General features: G+C 37.0%; 1 protein-coding gene and 1 long non-coding RNA gene across 2 annotated transcripts in view; one reads left to right on the top strand and one right to left on the bottom strand.

Moving 5' to 3' along the window:
- The window catches only part of LOC131278617 (uncharacterized), a 29,113-nt gene extending 21,180 nt beyond the window's left edge, over positions 1–7,933 (top strand). The window contains exon 2 of the long non-coding RNA XR_009185999.1: positions 7,780–7,933. This is a non-coding gene — a long non-coding RNA (uncharacterized lncRNA). The remainder of the gene's footprint in view (positions 1–7,779) is intronic.
- HYAL4 (hyaluronidase 4) lies at positions 2,688–20,363 on the bottom strand. Its single transcript, XM_004485262.2, is given in 7 exon segments — positions 2,688–2,954; positions 2,956–3,093; positions 4,674–4,763; positions 19,454–19,688; positions 19,690–20,178; positions 20,180–20,234; positions 20,237–20,363. Coding segments are annotated over 7 exon segments (1,401 nt in total).
- Between the last annotated feature and the right edge of the window lie 3,172 nt (positions 20,364–23,535).

The raw sequence follows: 23,535 nt of genomic DNA, 5'->3' as shown, positions 1-23,535 counted from the left end.
CCCAAGACAAACTGTATTTCTTTAAATTGATTGTGATATGATTTAGTACTTGCATTGTTACTGATTTAAGGTTTTTGTGAATATTGTAACATCTTTTTGGAATTCAGAGGGTGGAGTGTAGCAGTTTGATATAATTATGAATTTTAAAAATAGATATTGGATTATGTTTGTAAACTAGTCTCTATCTGGGCGTGATTAAATTATGATTAGGACTTTGATTGGGCCATGTCACTGAGTGTTGAATCCCTACCCGTTATTGGGTGGGTGCTCACAGATAAAAGGCTTGGCAAAGGACAGAGTTTTTAATATTGGGGTTTTTAATGTGTTGGAGTTTGATGCTGAAGTCGTAAGCTGGAGCCCGGGAAGTAAACACACAGAGAAAGAGAAGCAAGCCAGGGGAAGAGAGGAACCCTGAGCCTGGAGAGAAGCAAGCCCTGAGAAGAGGGGAACCCTGAGCCCAGAGAGAAGTAAGACCCAGGAAGAGAGGAACTGGGACACCTTATACTCACAGACATTGGCAGCCATCTTGCTCCAACATGGAGAAATAGACTTTGCTGAGGGAAGTAACATGCTTTATGGCCTGGTATGTATAAGTTCCTATCCCAAATAAATACCTTTTATAAAAGCCAGAAGATTTCTGGTATTTTACATTAGCATCCCTTTGGCTGACTAATAACAGTTACTCTGAAGTATTGTTCATAAAGGAATATATGCAGAATAAATACTTGATTCTTTTCCTTTATTTACCAGGCTTCAGAGTAATAAGTTGGTTCCTTAGTACCCTTCAAAGTTGGTCAATTAAGATTTTTCTTTAGTATCATTACGAATTAATGTATCTAAACATAGTTGATCTGTTTCACCCAATGCCATTATTTCTTTAATGATTCCAGAATTTTCTCATCTTTGGCAATAGAAGACTCTTTATATTGCTTGTGTATCTTAATACAGTGCTAATGTTCCTTAATAACTTACTTGGCTTCTTGTATAACAAGATATTCCAGGCTCACTTGTACATTTCCTGCACTAACCTAGAATCAGACATTTTTCCAATGAGCTATGGTTTCTTTTATGGGAAAATGATATTTAGAGACTTCAGTATGAGTGTTAGAGGAAGCATTGTCATAGTTTGGTTAATTTAATAGTTTTTCTTCCAAGGGGTCAAAACAAAACAAAACAAAACAACAAAACAATAACACTTCCTGATACCAGACTCTTTCTAGTTATGGCTTATATTTATTTTTTATAAATTAATAAAATGAAATCTTTACAAACGAATCATGTGTATTTTGCTCCTAAGATTTAATGAAAAGATAACTTAGTTTGATGTTCAAAAGAATAGGATTCAAGGCCTGGGTTTCTTCCCAGTGTGGTATTAGGTAATCATTTCACTTCTCAAAGACATACATTATTTCTTGTACTTCAAAACATATATAAAATCACTTCCCACAGCTTTTATGGGGACCTATATTGAAAGTGCTTGACAATAATAGCTAACATTTGCTATCAGACTTCTATGTATCAGGTTCGACACTAAGTATGTTATCTACCTTACTTATATAATTAATCTATATAAAAGGACAAAAGATAACAGTATTATTTCTTTTTTATTTATAGATGAGAATACTGAAGCTTAAAGAGGCTGAGTATTCTGCTATTTCCATAAAAGGAGGTTCAAACAATCCTAGAAGCTAAAAGTATTAAGCAGCTTTAGTAGATACTCTCCAGGAGCAGTGAGCCAAATGAAGTCCACAGAGACTCCACTGCTGGAATAGCTGTAGGTTGATTACATGTAACCAGTAATATTAGCCCAAATTAAGAGGAATTACAAATGCATTAAATTCATAGTCAAAACTGATGGAATATTTTTGGGTTCCATTACAAGGAGAAAAGGAATTAAATGTTATGATGGAAAGAAAACTTGACAACTGGAATTCCAGCTTGGGCTCTACTACAAATTGGTTCTTTGATTTTGCCTAGTGATTGATTCTTTCCAGGCCTCATCTTTTCTCAAGGGAGTCAGACTATTTGATTTCAGACGTTAATGTGCTAGGAGAATAGTAATACTTGTGAATGACTTTCTAATAACTCACTATCAATATGTAGAGTAAATAAAAAAAACTTAAAGGCATAGTTATGGGTTTCATTGAGTCAAGTTGCTGGATCACTCATTGATTCATTCATTCAATACTACTCTGTGAGCATCAACTATATGCCAGGCATTGTTGTTCTAGCAATGAACAAAATGAAATCCCATTTTTGGGGAATTTATATTCTGGCAAGGGAAAACAGAAAAAAAAAGCAAAGTTTTAATTTCAACAGTTGTGACTCCTTCTGTTGAGTCAGAATTATTTAGTAATTCATCCTTAAAAGAAGCTGCAGCTTGGAAAACTTGTATTTGAAATTAATAATTCATTGTTTATATGTACACTTCCATGTATGTATATTCATTTAAGGTATAGCTGTAGCTGAAATACAACTTAAGCATTTCAATAGGAATAACTCATTTTTTATGCCATATATTTGTTTTGTTAGCCAAATTGGAACAAAAAAAGTAATGTTTATATTCAATGACATACCTAAAGTCTACTTATAATACATCTGAATGGATTTCATAATCCTCACAATTTTCATTTCTTGCCTAAGTAACTACTCTAGAGACCACACAGTTCCCTTTAAACTTAATTATCTCACAACTGAATGCTCAGATGACCTGCTACAACTAGCAGACAAAGAGTTATCAGAGAGGCAGAAAGGGGGAACGCTCGGGAGACGCCCTCAGCTGTTTTCATTTCCCCACAATCAGCCATGTCATAGCCCTGATAACGATGACAGGAAAATTTCTCCACTAACACTTCCAAGTCTCTATCAGATGCTTTTCCTTCTACAATAAAGTCTCCATCCTCAGAGGCCTCTATGTGGTAGCTTGCAAGGTTCAAGTGAAGGTAGTCAGTCAAGAGCTTTCCACGTCTTCCTGCTGCATCGCCCGTTATTGCTGCAAGGGTGCAGGCTGCACAGCTCAGCGGCTATTGTCACGTTGCCTATGTAGCTCCCTAAGTCAGAGCTCACAAACTGCTTCACCTTTGTACAGTTACCCTAGAAATGAAGACACAGAAATCCATTAGCATTTTGGGAATGGGGGGAGTGACAGGGTTAGGGTTTCTAGGCCCAAAAGCAGCGCTTTAGACTTGACTGAAATCAGATGGCTCGGTTCCAGTTAGTAAACTCTTCAGCTCCTGGGCTCTATAACACAGGGTCACACCTTAAGGAAAAGGACAGATCTGAGGGACAGGAAGTGGGGAATACGTTAGAGTCAGGCAGAACAACTGAACTTGCATATTGGCCCCTGATGCAACATAAAAGACGTCCCTTTCTTGCAGTTTATAACCTTTTTTCTCTTTCTAGTTCCCAAGTTAACGGATGTGAAAAGAAGAGGAAGGAACCCAAATAGGAACCCATAATTAGAAATTATACTAGCACTGTGCTTTTATCTGCTGACTTCTCACTACTTTTCAAGTGTGTGGTACATTTCATGGTTGTGCTAGAACCTGAATCATCTTTGCCACGGATTCCTTTTCAAAATATCATCATGTCTCTTTCTGGATTTTCTTGTTAACTATGCTCAAACATTGAATGCCCTGGGTTCTAATTCTAAATACAATTCAAACAGGAATACTTTTAAGGTTGTCTTGATCATTTATTTGTAGTTCCTCTTATGTATTCTAAACAAAGACCAGAAGATTTGTGCACTCATCCTTTCAGTTTTTACTAACTTTGTGGTCAGTTTCTACCCAATTTTCTACACAAAAAAAGAAACCCTTAACTTTATACTGTCATAAGTAGTTTCTTGAGCTATAACTTGATAACAAATTGAGCCTGTGAAATTCTAGGGCTATCAGATTACCATGAACTTTTAAAAAAATGCAATAAAATAAAAAGTATTGAGGATACAAATATTTTAATTCAAGGCAAAATGTTGTAAGCCATATAGTATAAACAGACAGCATATGGAAATACTGAGGACATTGTGATTAATTTCGATTGGGGAAATCTGGAAAGATTTCTTAGAATAAATAATATCTGAACTGGGAGAAGTTTAAAGAGAAATACATACATCTAATTTTAAATGCTATTAATTTTCAGCTAATATCTCCAGAGAGAAGAAATAAATTCAGTGTGGAGATTAAGTTAACACCTGTTTCTACTTTTGAAAGTAGTATAAAATCACTCTATGTGATGGTTATAAATACATGGACTTTTGAGTTAAACTGCCTCTATTTGACAGCTCCAAACTGATAACCAGGCAGAGTAGCTTTTACCTTAGGCATTTACTTACTGTTTCCTAAACTGTGAAATGTTGGTTGTCTGTACCTCATAGTATTATAGTGACAATTAAGTGAGCAAAACCTCCTGCCCCAAATAAAATCACTTAGCACAATCCAGCATGTACTAAATATTCAACAAACATCTGTAGTATGTTTATTACCTTACCAAACATTAATATTTATAGAGCCCCTTCTATGTATCAGGCACTGATCTGGGCCTTTGTCTAAGGCCATGTGAGCTTTGATTGGAGTTTTCCATGAAGACCATGTGAGCTTTGATTAGAGTGAGTACTACAGGAAAACTGAGAAAATACTTTAAAGTTGTTAAATCCCTTCTAGGTACTGACTTACCACATATGAAGTTAAATTCATGTCTTCCCATATAAGAATGCCTACAGCCTCTAAGGTGGCAGTTTCTCCTATGGTACTAAATAGATCTTCCTAGATGAAGACAGTAGAGTAAATCATTAATTTGGATATAAAACAATCCACCAGGGATTAGAAGGTTGAATTCTGTATAATATGATTGGGGCAGAGCTCATCTTCTCCACAGAGGAACTATTCACCGCATTCTTAGAGTAACACAAATGAACCAAGGCTTAAAACTACCCTATAATCATATGCAAAACAGATGAAATATTTTAAAAGAAAAACTTACATTTTGCCAAACAAGATATTATTTAGAGGACAATTAACCAAGAAATAGTCATCTAAAGCTGTTTAATTAAAATTGATTTGGTAACATATCCATACAAGTCAGGTATTGGTATATGGCCTAGAAAGATAATTCAATTTTTTCCTTCTCTAAATGCCTTGTGTTCTCCTTAGTCAGGCTTTCTTCCATTTTGCAACATTCCCTTGCAGAACTTCACTTTGCAATGACTTGGACAGATGAGTGTTATTTGGGTTCCAAGGACAAGCAAAGCAACACTGTATTAAGAGTCTATGGTCTCTAACTTGGTCTAGCCTAAATATTTGGCACATGAAGTTATTTGTTTAATTTCAAAATACCTGCTTTAATGGGCATTATTTATGATACTACCTGTCATGGTAAGGCTATAGGGAATTTCCAACACTATAAATGGTTAAGATAAATGAAAACAAGATTTCACCAGGGAAAGTTTTGATTTTATAATTGTAAAGGATTATTGATTTTAGTGTTTAAAGATTATCATGGATCTAAGTCACTTCAGATGGAAATAAGAGTAGAATATATGCAGTTAGGTTTCTGGTTTATTAAATTATATTTCCCTACTCGTCAGGGTGCTAAGCATTCATCTTTTAAATCTTTTATTCTTTTACTCCAAGCAAATGTAATTGGTTGATTTGGTAGAAAATAAAAGCAGAACTCTAAACTGTATTTTGCTTTAGGCACTTTGTATTTATACTTGATAGAGAAATCTTACCATTTATTTTTATAGTCCACTGAAATGAAAGGTTTTACAATCTCAGTTTTTAAAGATGTTTTTTTTTATTTTTTTTAAACTTTTTACCATTTCCAATGATCTTCCAAAAAGGGAAGGATTTTGTTTTAAGCTAACTTCCCTTTCAAGCTCAATTCATTTATATTTCTCACAAAAATAGTATCAGCTGAATAGATCAGAGCTGGCATGCAAGAAGCAGAAGAGATTTTGTGAGGCTCCAATGAGATAGTATAAGTGAAGGGCTTTGAAAATTATAAATGGTATGAAGAATAAGAGACAGAGGAGAAGCTATCAGTACAGGACCCAGACTAGAGATTCTCCTGGGCCCATACCTGTTGCCTCTCTGGACCATCTTGGTAGACATAAGGGTTCAAAGCTCTCATTACATTCACTTAGCAGCTTTCCTAAATGCAACTAGATAATATTCATAGGATGAGATCTATGTGGCAGGAATCCCCAATAGTCTCCTCTGAATTCATCTGAGTTAAGGCATTCTCATCAGAGGGAGGAAGAAGACAAAGTATTTACATTTTGTATTTTAAGGTTATCAGTCTTTATTCATAAGTAAGAAGCTACATGTTTGTGGTGAAAGCCACACCTTCTGATGATAACATCAGGAGAAATGTTCATTTCTTATCAATGTGTCCTTTAATGTCATTATCAAAGAGAAAATTCATTGGGATTGATTCACAATGGCAAGGGAGTTGGGAAGGCAATAGTAAACATTAATGCAGATTTCTGTGTCAAAATAGTTTACACTCTCCTAACAGAGAGCAGAGTGCTGAGTGAATCATAGAACATCTTGTTTGGGGGATTAGAAAAGCAAGGGCACTATCCAGTGAAGGAGTCACAGGTAAGGTGCCACTGGGAGTGGATTCACATGGAAGAAGTAATAAGGGAACAAACCAGATGCAGTGGAAGCAAATCTCCCAGGTCAGGGTGGAGTGCTGGGCTGCCTTGCCTTTACACATTATTCTCAGGCTCAAGTATAGGTTTCAAATGTAGAGGTTAGGGGTACCCAGAGGACTCATTCTCCATACTAGGTAAGATTCCCTGGTGTTTACTACAGTGCCTATAATTAAGATTAACTTATTATTCAATCTTTTTTTCTACTCCTAACACATACACACAAAAACACACACAGGTACTATGTGTAGTAGGAAAATATACATATTCTCAAATGCAGACATCTTAGAAAAGTTAGAAATGGAAACCCAGAAGACATTATTATTCATTTTGTGAATGAATATCAGGTTTTTAAATACTTGTGGGCAGATTTTCATGGAGGATAAGGTACAGTGTTGGGTACTCTGATGATTTAAGGCATTTGGAAATAGTGTGTCTTTCAAAAAGGAAAGGGGTACAGAATGACAACTTGGAACAGTGAAAGAAAAGTCTTTCTAAATGAGACCCTAACTCATGGGAAAAGGAGCAATTCCAAAGCTGTAGCTACTAAAGAAGGAAACTTATCCTAGGTTTGCAGAATATGCAGAATGTACCAGCAGTCCAAAGTAACTTTTGGAAGGAAACACTTTGCCCCTTAAAGTTTGTTGTTTCTTCCAAAAGTAAATTTACTATCACCAAAGAAAGGAATATGTTTGAGCCAAATATAGAAAAGGATAAGAAGTTTTATAAATAGATGTAGTACTTAAATTTCAATTCCAGAGTTGAGAATGTTTTGTGAAGATTTAGATAACTTTTTAAACCTTCTAAACAGCAGTTGCTTTCTTATTCTGCTCTGAATTTTTTGTTGCTGATTTTTCTGCATAGTATGAATATCAGTTTAAACTAAGACAGTTTTCCCTACTCATCGCATTAATGGTGTCAAAGGTATGGCATTTACCACACTCCCTAGAAAAGATCTGATACATGTTCTATTTCTCCCTCTGATAAGGCTTTTTTTTTTTTTAGGAGGTACTGGAGATTGAACCCAGGACTTTGTAAATGGGAAGCAGACACTCAACCACTGAGCTATACCCACTTCCTGATGAGAGTTGTTCTTTTTCATTTGTTTGTTTTGTTTTTGTTTTTAGGAGGTACCAGGGATTGAACCTGAGACCCTGTACACGCGAAGCAGGTCAGCTGGGACCTAGTACATGGGAAGCAGTCACGCAACCACTCGAGCTACATCCTCTCCCCCTTTTTTAAAAAAAAAAAGGTGCTGGGGATTGAACCCAGAACATCATACATGTGAAGCAAGCACTCTCTGCTCCTTATATATGATTCACAGGTGCCTATTGATCAGGGTTTAACCCTAACCTTGGTGTTTCCTGAGAGTCCTCCTTAGGATGCCTAACACAAGAACATCTTTGTATATTAATAAATGCTGGCAAGATGAAATTTCTAGTTGAGGCAAAGAAGCAATGCCTCAGTTAAAGAACGCAATACTCCTGGTAACCAAAAACATCTTTAAACATCACCACATCATAAATGTGAAGACCTGAACAATTCCCAAACCTTCTAAACATAGAATGTTAACCCATGATCAAGTCCAAAGACTAGAATATCAGCTACTTTCCCTAGAAATTTCCTTTTACATGGCTAGAGTAACAAAGGGAGAGATCGTCTGGCTAAATGTCCACCTATTTTGAAAGCACCTTCTTGCTTTCTGTGAGGTCTTTGGCAGAATATATGACATGAGTAAAAATAAAGACAAATAAAACTTCTGTTCCTAAGTTTTGACCCAGCAAAAAATACCATCTATTAGTGATTTAAGTATTTAGAAATTCACCTCCCTATGACCTACTTGCCATTAGTTATGATTGCAGAAGCAAGAATAACACAGCTAGCTGAATCTATGGATTAAGGGAGCACTTACTTTTAGCAGATTTACAACTTTGCCTCTTCCCTTAAATCTTTTACCAAATCTGGTATTAACCCTTACAAGGGAAATCACTTTTTAACTTAGGCTTCTGGTCAATCATGAAGGAAGCATCAGACACTCAAGGGTGGCTTTCTCCCACAGAAGCTTTGAACAACTAGCAGAAACTGGCACAGCCATCTTCCAGAAAACATTTTAAAGGTTGCAGTAACTAAGCAAGTGCCAAATCAAGAGCAGATAGCCTTTTAGAAGATAGGACATCTCATCATTGCTGGCCCCCTGGCCCCCAACATGGTGTGAATCCATCCTGACCTCTCATTGTGACCCTTATGCTCATGGTGGTGTGCCTGTATGCTGATGCCAATCTCTGTGGAGGCAGCCAGAAAGAGTGAAACTTGAAATTCTTCTCAGGTTCCCTGTCCCAGACGTTGACCTGCCAGTATTATCAGCTTGCAGACAACTAAAGTAGTGTAAGAAACATGACATGGCAGTGTCATCAAAAGATGCTTTTTCTCTGAGCTCAGCTGTGAGTGATCAGGCACATGGCAGATGTAATGATGGCTCTGCCAGTTTCTGCCTTCTCCTCCAGGTATAATTTCTCCCTGAGCTAAGCCGTGGTTAATCACACATGGCTTTTCCCTTTCCTCCAGGCCTTGTCTTTTCCAGCCTCTTGAGGGCCTCTTTCCATGTTTCTGTGCTCTGCTGATTCCAGTCTCTGGCCTCTGGGACCTATTGATCACCTCTCAGGGTTTTTGTCTCTGCCACTTTTTTCTTTGCATCTGCAGCACTTCAGTCCTCTGTATAAAGGACTCCAGTAAAAGGATTAAGACCCACCCTGGATCCTGCAATTCAATCAAAGGCCCTTAACTGAAGCTATCTAATCCAAAGGGATTTAATCAATAGGTCTCACCTACAATGGGCTTACAGGCATAGGAATGGGTTTGTTTTAAGAACAGGATTTTCTGAGGTCCACAAAAGACTCAAACCAGCACACCAGATAAATTAAAGCTGAGTGTGTTCATCAGAAGTAGACCTTCCCTACAAGCAATACTAATGTGAGTTATTCAGCCTGAAAGCAAAGGATACTAGACAGTGGATCAAGTTGCTAAAGAAATAAAGTCCTCTGCTAAAGGTAACCCTAAGGGTTAGCATAAATACCAACACCATTGTAATGTATTTTTTGTTATGTAGCTACATTTTTTACTTCTTAAGGTTCTAAAATGCAAAGGCATAAAAATTAATAAGTATATCATTTTTGTTTTACTTCATATAAAGATACAACTTGTAACAAGTACAGCAAAAAAAGTGGGGGAATGGAAGGGGAAAGGAACAGTGATATGTATGCTATTGAAGTTAAATAGGTATCAAAACAAACATGATTGTTAAAAGTTTTAGGATATTAATTTCAAGCCCCAAGTTAACCACAAAGAAAATATCTGAAAAATATATACAGAAGGAAATGAGAAGGTACAATGCAAGTAAAGAAATAAATACGAAAGTAGGTATTAACAGAAGAACTAAGGAATAAAAAAGATATAAGACTTAGACCAATAACAAAATGGTGGAAAAATGTTGTGCACTATCAGTAGTTTCTTTATATGTTAAATGGATAAATATCCAGACAAAAGGCAGAGATTGACAAAAAGGATAGAAAAGCATGACCCTACTATATGCTGTCTGCAAGAGACTCACTCTAAAATTCAGATACAAGTTGGTTAAAAGTGAAAAGATGGAAAAAATATACCAGGCAAAGAGTAACCAAAAGAAAGCTGAGGTATCTATACTAATATCAGATAAAATAGACTTAAGTCAAAAAATTTTACAGGTGATAATAAAGGTTACTATGTACTAATTAAGGGGTATACAAGAAGAAAAGAAATTATAAATATAGATGAACAGAATGACAGATATGCAAAATATATGAAGCAACTATTGACAGATTTAAAGGGAAAAATAGGCAATTCTATGTTAACAGGAGACAACAATGTGTCACTTTCAATGATGAGTAAAACATCTATATGGTAGATCAGCATAGAAATATAAAATTTGAATGACAATATAAACAATTAAACCTATAAGACATACATAGAACACTTCACCCTAGAGTAGCAGTAGAGGACATATTTTTCTCTAGTTGTTCTGCTAGATAAAATGTTTTGCTAATGCTTTGCTATATATATAGAGAGAGAGGATTGATATAATAACTCAATTCAAGCATAAGAAAGCAATACAGACAAATATTTATTTATTTTATTAAACTACTGTTAATAATTGGGAGGATATAAAATAAGTAAAGTATTATCTACAAACAGGGGTCCAACTGCTGCATCATAATCCTGTATAATATATATACTATAGACATAAGCTCACTAAACCAGGGAATACACTGACATACCTGGCCTACCTCTGGCCAGAGTTCCGATTGGGTGCAATATAAACATATATATAGCTAGTGAACCTTTGTTAATTGAAAGAATACAAAATAAGTGAAAGATTGTCTATAAACAGAGCTCCAAATACTATATACCAATCCCTCACAATATGCATACGTATGTTCATAAGCTCACCAACCCAGGGGACACACTGACATACCTGCTCCACCTCTGGTCAGAGTCTCAATTGGATGCAAAATAAATATATATATGCATATCTAGTTTAAAAAGTCTATCCTGACAATTAGAGTGAGAAACAAGAATAATATAACCAGTCAAAAGATGAAGTCAATGTTGAACAGAGTCAGAAATGACAGAAAAATAGAATAGTCTTACATACAAGCTCACCAACATCTAGCTTATGGCTGGGAAGCCCCAAATCAGCAGCCAATATCAGAACCTTGATTGAAAACAACACTTGCACATAGCACCCTTTCTCAGGGTAGGACTTCAACTGGCTGACCAGAGACTGTCCCTTTTATTGAGCTCATAATCAATGAACTTGATGCTATAGATGCCAACCTGCAAGTACAGTGTCAATTCCCAAGGAAGTGGTCAGCTTCCCAGGCAGGAACACAATACTCCCTGGAATGCACCATATCTCTTCTTATTTGTTACAAAAAGTCCCCAATATGCCCACTGTTCTAGTTCTCATCACTCCTCCTGAAATTTGAAAAGTGCTGACGAGTAAGGCATTGGTGTGCTGATTAGCAAAGCTGCCTGCATGATAACTTTATTTTTAGGTTTGAACAATACTCACTAATTTTTTCCCCAATACACTAGTGCACACGGGTCATTCTCCAGGAGAGTACATAGGTTACAAAACAAGTCTTAATAAATTAAAAAATATTGAAATCATATAATATATATCTCTAACCTGAAGGGAATGAACCTAGAAGCTAATAACAGAAGAAGAATAGGAAAATTCTTGAATGTGTGGAAATTAAGCAATTATGCTCAAACAATCAATGGGCCAAAGAAGAAATCACAAAGGAAATATCTTGAGGAGAATAAAATGGAAGTATAACAAAACTTATGTGGTACAGAAAAGTCAGTGATGAGAGAGAAAATTATAGCTCTAAATGCTTACATTAAAAAAGAAGAAAGACCTCATAACAGAACTAACCTAACACCTGGAGGATCTAGAAAAAGAAGAGAAAACTAAACCAAGAACAAGGAGAAGGAAGAAGATAACAAGGACTAGACTGACAATAAATGAAATAGATAATTTAAAATACACAGAGAAAATTAACAAAATTAAAAGTTGGTTCTTTGAAAAGATCAATAAAATCAATCTTTTTAGTTAGACTGACAAAACAAGAGAGAAGACACAGATAATTAGAAAAGAAATGGGTGGACATTTTTAATTAATAGAATTATAAAAGATTATAAGGACATTGTGAACAACCTGTCAACAAATTAGCCCAGAAGAAATGGAAAAATTCCTAAAAACACACAAACTACCTACAGTGACTCAAGAAGAAACAGAAGATCTCAATGGAACGATAACAAGTAAAAGATTTAATCAGTAATCAAAAACCTTCCAGCAAAGAAAAGAGGTATTAGGGACACTGTATATATATATAATGTGCCCATATTACATATGGAAAAGAATTAGATCAAGACTAGGATGAGCTTGCTTCACTGGTGAATTTTGCCAATCTTTAAGGAGAATTAACACCAACATTGCACAAAATTTTCCAAAATATTGAGAAGGAGGGAATACTCATTTTATGAACCCAACATCACCCAAATACCAAAATGGATAAAGATATCACATAAAATGAAAATTATCTACCAATATCCCTCATGAATACAGATGAAAAAGCCTCAACAGTATACTAGCAAACTTAATCTAGTATCACATTAAAAGAATCATACACCTTGACCAAGTGGGATTTTCCCAGGAATGCAAGGGGAGTTCAATATAAGAAAATCAATTAATTTAATATACCACATTAATAGAACAAATAAAAAAAAATCACATACACAATAATTTCAATTGATGTAGCAAAGGCATTTGGCAGAATCCAGCACTATTCCTTGATAAAAACATTGAGGAAACTAGGAGTTGAAGGAAACTTCTTCAACATTATGAACTGCATATATGAAAAAAAAACCCACATCTAACATCATAGACAATTGTGAAAGACTGAACGCTTACCTTCTAAGATTAGGAACAAGATTAGGCTGCCAATTGTCACCACTGTTATTTAACATTATACTGGAAGCTCTAGCCAGAGAAATTAGGCAAGAAAAAAGAAACAAAAGGCATTCAAATTGGAAAGGAAGAAGTAAAACTCTACTTATTTGCAGATTACATGATCCTATATATAGAAAATCCTAAAATACTCACAGCAAAGCTACCAGAGCTAATAAAATAATTAAGCAAATTAGCAAGGGACAAGCTCAGCACTCAAAAATCAGTAGTGTTTCTATACACTAGTAATGAACATACTGAAATTAAAATCAAGAAAAATTCATTTACAATAGCAACTAACAGTATCAAGTATCTAGAAATAAATTTAACCTGTAGAAATGATTTATACGTGAAAAATTGAAAAACATTGCTAAAAGAAATAAAAGAAGACCTAAATAGATGAAAGGACATTCCATATATCCATATATTCCATGGATTGGAACACTAAATATGGTCAAGATATCAATTCAGTCTACAGCAAGTTTAGATTTGATGCAATCCCGATTAAAATTCTAACAGCTCTCTTTGCAGAAATGGAAAAGGCAATCATCAAATTTATTTGCACAGGTAAGGAGCTCTGAATAGCCACAACCATTTTGAAAAAGAAGAATGAAGTTAGAGGACTAACACGTCCCAATTTTAAAATTTATTACAAAGTCACAATAGTCAAAAGAGCATGGTATCAGCAGAAAGACAGATAAATGGACCAATGGAATTGAACTCATACTTCCGAACTAAACCCTTTAATTTATGGCTAAATGATTTTTAAAATTAATTTATTGAAATATATCACCCACACACAAACATACATAAACAATAAATGTATAGTAATAGTTGTGAACTTACAAAAAAAAACCATATATATCATTATACAGGACTCTCATAACTCACCCTACTACCAGCACCTTACGTAGTTGTTAAACCTTTTTAACTAATGATTAAAGAACATTGTTGAAATATTACTACTAATCAAACTATTTTCCCCAAACCAACCCTATTATTATTACCTTTATATCATTTATATATGAACATACATAAGCAATTAAGTGTATAGTAAAAGTTGTGAACTTACAAAGCAAACATGCATAACATCGTACAGGAGTCCCATACATCAACCCTCCACCAACACCTTGCTTTGCCATGAGATGTTTGTTACAAATTGTGAAAGAATATTGTCAAAACCTTACTACTAATTATAGTCCTCATCTTACATTTGGTGTGTTTTTCCCCCGACCTACCCCATTATTATTTATTAAATATATTTTTTATGACAGAACTTGTAAATTTATAAAACAATCATGCACATGTGCAGAATTCCCAAACACCACCCCACTATCAATACACCGCACTGTGGTAGAAGACTTGTTACAGATAACATAATATCATCTGATTGTTACCAAGTCCATAATATACATTGGCTCCCATTTTCCATACTGCCTCATTATCAACACAGTACATCTTTGGCATAGATGCAAGAATATTATACACTGCAAACTAGAGTCCATAGGTCACTTCACTTGTATTTTTCCTATGCGTTCCCAGCACCCTGCAGTAGTGATGGACATTTGCTCTAGTTCACAAAGGACACTCTTGCATCTGTACCACCAACCACAATTCTCATCCAGCTCTTGGTTTACTGTGCTGTTCGGTTCCTAGATTATTCTCTAACATTCTGTCAATTGGCATTTACATACCTAGACTACCATTTTCAGCCACATCCTTATTTATAAACTAGCTATTACTCACTATTTGTTACTATCCATTCTATACATTGCCACACTTCTACAATAAAGCTAATTAAAATGTGTACATACATTAAACATCAGTAGTCCATTTCAGTCCTTCTCTTACTCTCCTTTAAGAATCCACCACCTACCACCAGGGCTTGAAGATATTTTCCTACAATTTCTTTTAGAAGTGTTATGGTTCTTGCTTTTATTTTTAGGTTTTTGATCCATTTTGAGTTAATTTTTTAGATAAGGTCCTTCTTTCAGCTATGGATATTGAGTTCTTTCAGCACCATTTTGCTAAATGGACTGTTCTGCCTGAGCGGGTTTGATAGGCTAGTCAAAAATCACCTAACCATACATATGAGGATCTATTTCTAAACCATCAGTTTGGTTCCATTGGTCTATGTGTCTGTCTTTATGCCAGTACTATGCTGTTTTTACCATGATAGCTAGGTAGTATGACTTAAAGTCTGGAGATGAGGGTTTGCTTTCCCTTTTTATGATGTTTCTGGCTATTCAGGACCCCTTACTTTTCCAAATAAATTTGATAATTGTGTTTTCAAATTTTTTTTAATGCAATGGAATTTTTATCAGACTTGCATTGAATCTGTATATCAACTTGAATAGAATTGACATCTTAATGATATTTGGTCTTCAAATCCATGAGCGTGGAATGTTCTCAGTTATTTAGGACTTTTTAAAATTTCTTTTAACATTGGGTTGTGGTTTTCTGAATATAAGTGCTTTACATTGTTGGTTAAATTATTCCTCACTATTTGAGTTTTATCTGTCATATTTTATTTTCATCACTCTTTTGACAATTTCAGTTACTTTTATTGATATAATCTTCATTTCTAGACTCTCTTCCAGGCTTCTCTTTCATGTCTTTTCCTTTCAGGCTCTAACATACCCTTTAGTATTTCCTGAAAATCTGTTGACATTCTGATGAGTATGTGTCTTGGAGTAGGTCTATTCAGATTTTTTCTGATGGAGTACACATGGATATTTATGTCCATCACTAGGGTCGGGAAATTTTCTACCATTATTTCTTCAAATATTCCTTCTGCCCCTTTTCCCTTCTCTTCTCCTTTTGGGACACCCATGACATGTATGTTTGCACACCTTTTGCTGTCATTTAGTTCCCTGATACATTGTTCATTTTTTTTTCCATTCTTTTCTTAATCTGTTCTTTTGTATGTTCACTTTCAGAGGTCATTTCTTCAAGCTCACCAATATTTCCTTCTGCCTTCTCAAATCTGCTATATATGATTCCAATGCTTTTTTTTAAAGTATTTATTTTTATTCATTTTTCTCCCATTCCCCCACCAGTTGTCTGCTTTCTGTCAATTTGCTGTGTGTTTTTCTGTGTCTGCTTGTATTCTTGTCAGCTGCAGCAGGAATCTGTGTCTCTTTTTGTTGAGTCATCTTGCTGCATCAGCTCTCCATGTGTATGGCAACATTCCTGGGCAGGCTGCACTTTTTTCATGAAGGGCAGCTCTCCTTATGGGGCACACTCCTTGCACGTGGGGTTCCCCCATGCAGGGGACACCCCTGTGTGGCATGGCACTCCTTGTGCACATCAGCACTATGCGTGGGCCAGCTCACCACATGGGTCAGGAGGCCCTGGGTTTGAACCCTAGACCTCCCATGTGGTAGGCAGACACTCTATCAGTTGAGCCACATCTGCTTCCCGCAATGTTTTTATAATTTCATTTATTACACCTTTCCTTCCCATAAGAACTGCTATTTTTCTATGTATGCTTTCAAATTCTTCTTTGTTCTAATCCAGTGTCTTCTTAATATCCTTGACCTCTTTAGCCATCTCATTGAATTTATTAAGGAGATTTGCTTGACTATCTATGATTAGTTGTCACAACTCCTTTATGTCATCTGGAGGCTTATCTTGTTCCTTTTTCTGGGCTATATCTTCCTGTTTCTTGGTGTGGATTGTAATTTTTTTGGTGTCTTGGCATCTGGCTTACTAAAGTATTTATTCTGGATGCAGTTTTTCTCTTTAATTTAGGGCTTCCTGCCCTTTCTCCCTTGCTGTTGTGTAGTAGGAGCCAAGGATGTAGTTGGTGCTATAAGCTGTGGAGGCTCAAGCTGCCCTCATTGTCCCAGGGACCAATGAAGTTTCTCCCAACTTTCTCCTTTGCCAGAATTAGGGACAGAGTTACAGCTGTGTGGAATAATCCAGGTTGTACAGGACTAGACTGTAGTTGCCCGGAAAGACTGATGAAGCTTCAGGCCCCTTTCTCCCCTGCCTGGGGCAGGGGTGGAGCTGCAGGTGCCGGCAGCAATCTATGCAGTGTGGGTCCAAGATGACCTCATTTAGCCCGGTAGACTTCTGATTATTCAGTTTGTGCCAGCCAAAGGTACCCAAAGTTACCTAGATAGGCTGGTGCAGGGTTCGCCAGCATCCTCCCTGTCAGAGGTGGGGCTGAAACCCAGGCTAGGGCTGAAGGCCAATCTTGGTGAAAGAGACCAGTTCCTACCATCACTGTGATTTTTGGTCCTGACTTCCCCTCAAACTGGGGGTGGAGTTAAATTGGGGCCACCGGCCTCTTTATGACTTGGACAGATTCACACCCCAGCTATTCCTAGGGTTATTCCTTAACCATCTGAGCCTACCAATCAGTAGCTGAAATCGGCAGCCAACTGTCTCCTCCTCCCCTGTTTTTGGGAAATGGAGCTTCCAATTCTAGTCACAGAATAGCTACTGGGGTGGCTTGTGCCACCAGGGTAGGACAATCACCGGCCTCTGCGGCTTGGCTGGCAATTTCCCAGAGAGGCTGACACAGGTCCCCACAGCCTCTTCCTTGCCTGACGTGGTGCTGGGGCCTAGGCTAGAGCTGCAATGTGATATGGATAGAAAGAAGTTGGTTGCCACCAGCACTGGGATTTTCAGTCCGCCCTGCTTTCCCTCATGCCTGGCCCAGAGTTAAGATAGCAGCTCCCAGCCGCTTTCTGACTTGGACAGGCTCAAACTTTAGCTGTTCTCAGGATTATACTTTAACCTACTGAATTTACTCATCAGCAGCTGAAGTTGGTGCCCAAATGTCTCTTCCTTCCCTGTGTTTGGAAAGTGGAGCTTTCAATTGCAGCCCTGGAGCAGCTCCCAAGGCAGCTTGTGCTCCCGAGGATGGCACCAGTCTCCGTGGTATGGAGTGCTCTACTTATGAATCTTCTCTGCAGATGGGCATTCTCCTCCTTTCATTCCTTCAAGGATGTTCCAGGGTGACCTTCTGGCCTCCTGAAGCCCCTAAACAGGTACTTCAGCTCTGGGTGTTTACTAACTGTAGCAGGAGCTGACTCTAGGAGCTCCTTATTCTACTGCCATCTTGCTGGTTGTCAGGGAAATTGATTTTTGACAAAGGTGCCAAGTCAGCTCACTGGGGGAAAGAATAGTCGGTAGTAAATGGTGCTGGGGATGAACAGTAAACAAAATGTGATATAAACATGCAGTAGAATATTATTCAGTCATAAGAAGAAATGGATTTCTCATAGTATGACAACATGAAATAACTGAAGACATCATGTTGAGTGATATAAGCCAGACAGGCACAAAAGGGCAAATTTGTATGATCTCACTGATATGAAATGATTATAATAACCAAATTCATAGAGTTAGAAACTTGAATACAGATTACTAGAGGTCAAGGGTACAGAATAGAGAATGGAGAGTAAATATTAATACTTAATTGATACATAGTTTCTGTTTAGGAAATGGAAAAATTTTAGTAATGGGCAGTGATGAAAGTAATTAAAAATTAAATCATATGTTTGAATGTGGTTAAAGGGGTATAGTTTAGGTTGTATGCATATTAAGAGAATTTTTTAATAAAGACAATAGTACTGTAAAAAACAGTGAAACTAGCATAAACTATGGACTATAGTTAATAGTATAATTATATTTTATCAATTGTAACGGAGGTACAGACTAATTAAAAATGTTTGTTATAGGGACAATTGAGTGTTTAAGGGGTTTATCGGGGTAATCTATAGTTTCAGTATGATTTTTCTTTACATCTACACTTCTCTACTAGAAAATAAAGAAAATAGAAAACTCTTTTATCTTACTTCCCTTAATGTTTGAGAGGGTAAGCCTAGAAGCAGGAATCTCTTCAAATTCACTTCTACACATATGAACAAATGCAAATCAATCCATTTCACAACATGCTTTCTGGCTCTGTAACCTGCCTACCCTTGACTATTTCAATAACCTCTCAAAATGGGCAGAAAGGGAGGAGCACAATCAAAGTTGGGGAGCAGCAAGTATGGGAGCTGCTCATTTCATACTCTAACCCCTTTCCTCCTTCCTTCCTAAAGGGAATATAATAAATAAAATAATCAGAATTCAGATCATATAAATGAATAGTCTAAGTGGATTACTTAACAAAATAAGAATTATTTCCTTATTTAGTCAACTATTTATTGGGAATTCTTCGAAGATTATACTTAACAAAGGAATTTCACTTTTGGGATTGGGAGGAAACCCCTACCATTAGGCAAAGAGCTTCTTACCTTAAAAAGAAAAAGTAAACCTTTGTCTCTGTATACTAGCCTTTTGTACACAAATACAGGAAGAGCATAATCATGGCATGTCATGGGTTCATGCAGCCAGAATTGTGAGAAGTGCAAAAGGTTGGCTCTGATCCCAAGGGATTTCCTGACACCAATAGAAGGATATAAAGCAGCACTGTCATTCCAGAGCCAAGAAAGCTCACTGTTCCTCAAAACTTGCTCTTATGGGCAGGATATAGTTTGGGGCATAAATATTTTAGTTGTGGCAATCAGGATATAAATTACCCTAAAGACTCTTAAGTAGGCTCTTAATTCCCAATTGGATGGTTTCCATCATGATAGCTTTTGTACCTTCTGCAAAGTCTGTTTTGCCCAAATATTCAATATCTGTAGCTGATACATTCTCTTGCATTTCAGAAAGTTTTCTGGACTTTTCTCTGAAGACCTCTTTTGAGTTCGAGTTCAGGGCTGACTGGGGTCTCCAGTATTCCCAGTCTATAACAGCAAGCCCACTGAAATCTTTAGCAGAGATGTAAGAGTTAACGTCTTGGTCAGCTTTTTCCAGATGTACTTGCAAACTCACATTCTGGGAAAGGCCCCCATTAATGGGAATTCTTTGCAATGAATACCACGGATAGTATTCCAGTCTGTTGGCATAATATATAGTGACATTTTCGCAAGGCCAGGAGGCTTGCAATCACCAAAACATTTTCAAATTTAGTTTTATATTTTCTTAAACACTGATCTGTTGGAGCATTCCAAACAGCTATTATGGGTTTCTTTGGTGAACTGAAAGTTGGACAGACTTTAGAGAAGAGAGAGACTTCAGAATAAAAAATATGAGCATCCATGATGTGAGATGTACTGATTGAACAACATAAAGCCTTAATTTTCCTCCTGATATTTTCATGATGAGATAAAAATCTCGTATTATCTTCTGCCTTAATTCAATCCAGAAGATCTGTGCAGATAATTAATTTTCTGTTAGTGATAATTTTGAGGACAAAGTCTTGAATACTGAATGGAATTTATTGTTATAATCATTATGTGTTTGTATTTCATAAAGGACATTTCATTTAAAGTCTTAAAGGGGTCTGTGACAGTTTGAATTTGGTGAATCCCAAAAAGAGAAAGATTATATTTTTTAACTAACCCATTCCTGTGAGTGTGAGACCCTTTTGATTGGACTATGTCAGTGAGGTTGAGTCTCCACCCTCTAACTGGAGCTTATATAAAATGAGACATAGAGAGAGACAAACACACAGAGGGAAAGGAAGCCAGCATATTGATCCTCCTAAGTGAGAGAGAGACAGAAAAAGGGAACTCAGCCATTTTTGACCATGCAATGTGAAAGGAGAGTATGAGCACCCAGAGCTTAAGCACAAAGCTCCCAAGAGGCTGGGCCCACAGAGCAGCTGAGACTGAGAGAGGAGACCAGAAAGAGACAAGCCCTCTGCCTGGTTACTCACAGCTGAGCTCTGAGAGCTAGGCTCTGAGAGACGGTAAGCTTGGAGAGGAAGACCAAAACCTGGAAAGAGATCATCTGCCATCTTGCTTTCCCACATGGCTGCTGACTTTGGTGAGAAAACATCTATGATGGTGCCTTGATTTGGACATTTCATGGCTTTGAAATTTTAAGCTTTTACCCTAAATAAAATAAAAGCTAACCCATTTCTGGTACTTTGCATCAGCAGCCTTTGGCAAACTAAAATAGGGCCTAAAAATAAAATGCTTGCTTCTATTTGGAACCTAGCAGTGCAATTTAACAAACATTCATGGAGCTCCATATCCTGTGACCAGAAATAGAGAATAAATAAGATGTGGTCCTTCCTTTTGAAGTAGTCTTTGTTATCAAGGAGTTCATGTTCAAAAACATAATGTAAAGTAATATTCGTGATCACTTTGAAAAACCCTTCAAATTCCAGACCTGTGCTAAAGTTCTTTATAAATAATTGCTTCATTAACTCTTGTAATAGCTGTGTAAGGCCATTATACTTACATCTCGATTTTATAAATGAGGAAGCTGAGACTTAGGGAGATGAGGGACAGGCCAAAGATAACATTGCATAGAAAAAAAAGTAGAGTAAAATTGTTATAATCAAAATGCGTAATGAGTATTACAGAACAATTACCACAATTATTTCTGGGAGGGGGGAAGAGGTAGGAAGAAAAAATTGTCAAGGGATGCTGCAGAGAAGATTTCACACCTGGGTTGAACCATGAAGATACATAGAAACTTGCAAGGTAAGAGATGGTAGAGGATGGCCACTTCCTTGTCAAGTTTCCTTTCTAGTCAACTATTTGAATAAACTACCACAAAATAATCATTTTTGAATATGCTCCTTAAAGGGTTTTTTGGCACACAATCTTTGCTGTCTTCTACGTTGTTAGTGGAAATGCATTCTGGTTATGTCTTGCTTAGTGAGGTTAGAGTATACATTAGACATTTGTCTTTTGGCTGAGTGCCCAGCAGATGGGTTCTTTATTTGGTAGTAAAATCTCCACCTTATGAATGTTGTTGGAAGGTAGAGTTCATATTTGATTAAATAAAATATACATGTGCTTCCTCAGCATTCCTGCAAATAGGGTACTGGTGTGTGACCTTGGCCAGGCCATTTAGATGCACCCACTCTAGACTTCCAGTTGGGATCTTGAAAATCAACGAGGATGAGGAGTGATGGTGCCTGTGGGGACTTTAATTCCAGGTCCAGAAGCAGCAGTGTGTAGGGGCATCCAGAAGCTGGTACCCAGGGTGCTAATGTGAAGACGCAGCGTTGTCCTTATAGGAGTGTTTTTATCCTAAAGTCAGCGTGGTTTGGTATGGTTGCTTACAACCAAGAACTTTGATTGACACAGACTGTTCCCATGGAATCTATGGGTTGCGAATATTTCCTCCTTTGCAAAGCCTGTGTGACAAGTAGTGTCTATAATTATTGCTTTTAACCACCAGGTGGCACCAGTTTAACCTCACAGCCCTTGTAAGCTAGGTTCCTAATGAGGTAAATAAAAAATTATAAGGAATTTATAAAATTTTATTCAAATCTTCACTAAATGACTATATATTAAATACCAGCTTTGAAGAGCTATGGAGATAGGTATTTTCTTCATTCATTTAATTAATATCTGGTTTCTCCAAAATATAAGGATGAATAAGATTACCCTAACATAGCAACATGAAATATATTATACTGAATGTGTAAATTATGGACTGAAGAACAGTATTTCCAATTAATCTAATTTTATGAGTACCAAAAATGTGGTCCACAAAACTGCTCTTTAATCTTTGATTATTGACTATAGTCTGCCTGAGTAAGAAAAAATTGATTTGCATATAGTTACAGCATTTATAAGAAAGAAAAAAAAGGTTTTCTTTAAAAATAAAACTCGGTCTTTGCTAAACAAAGCCATATATATGTACTAGGAAAACCCACTTTCTATCAGAACACTTCTTTCTTACCATTTTGTTCAAAACAGCTTCCACTGATTATTGTTTTCCCTTTGGTCTTGACCCCTTAGCACTGAAGTGGAACCTCCTCATATATTACAAAGTTTCCAAGTGATTCTTTACTCTTAGCCTGAAAAGTTACTGTTCTCCCAATTCCTGTTACCGGGAGGTACATGGCACATGCCAGGTGGCAAGCATGGCTCCTGATAAAATACCTGGGTGTATAATAAAAGCAGGAGAGAAAAATCAGTAAATTTCTGTGCCCAGGTCATCTCTTTGCTGTGGCTCAGGTTTCCGCTTCCCACGCAGGCAGGTCCCTGCTGCTGGTGCGCCCTCTGCTGCTCTCAGAGCACAGCATGGCTTGCTGTGAGGGCCTTTGCTTGGCCCCTCCCAGACACTCCTCAGTTCCCAAGCCTCTTTCCCCAGATGCAGTCTCTAGTTGTCTGCTTCTCCCCTCCTCCTTCACCAGGAACCTCCCCAGGCCTGCTCTTCCAATAGTGTCCTCTGCTCAAGAATTTCCTCTAGACCCACTTTTCTCTTCACACCTACACCATCAAAATCCCCACTGCTGAGCACTACCTTTATCCTGTAGCATTACAACTGCGCAGTTCTCCACACTTAGCCATGGGCTACCAGG

This window comes from Dasypus novemcinctus, chromosome 5 (assembly GCF_030445035.2).
Source record: "Dasypus novemcinctus isolate mDasNov1 chromosome 5, mDasNov1.1.hap2, whole genome shotgun sequence".
In the NCBI taxonomy this organism is placed as follows: Eukaryota; Metazoa; Chordata; class Mammalia; order Cingulata; family Dasypodidae; genus Dasypus; species Dasypus novemcinctus.
This window is presented reverse-complemented; position numbering and strand designations above follow the sequence as displayed.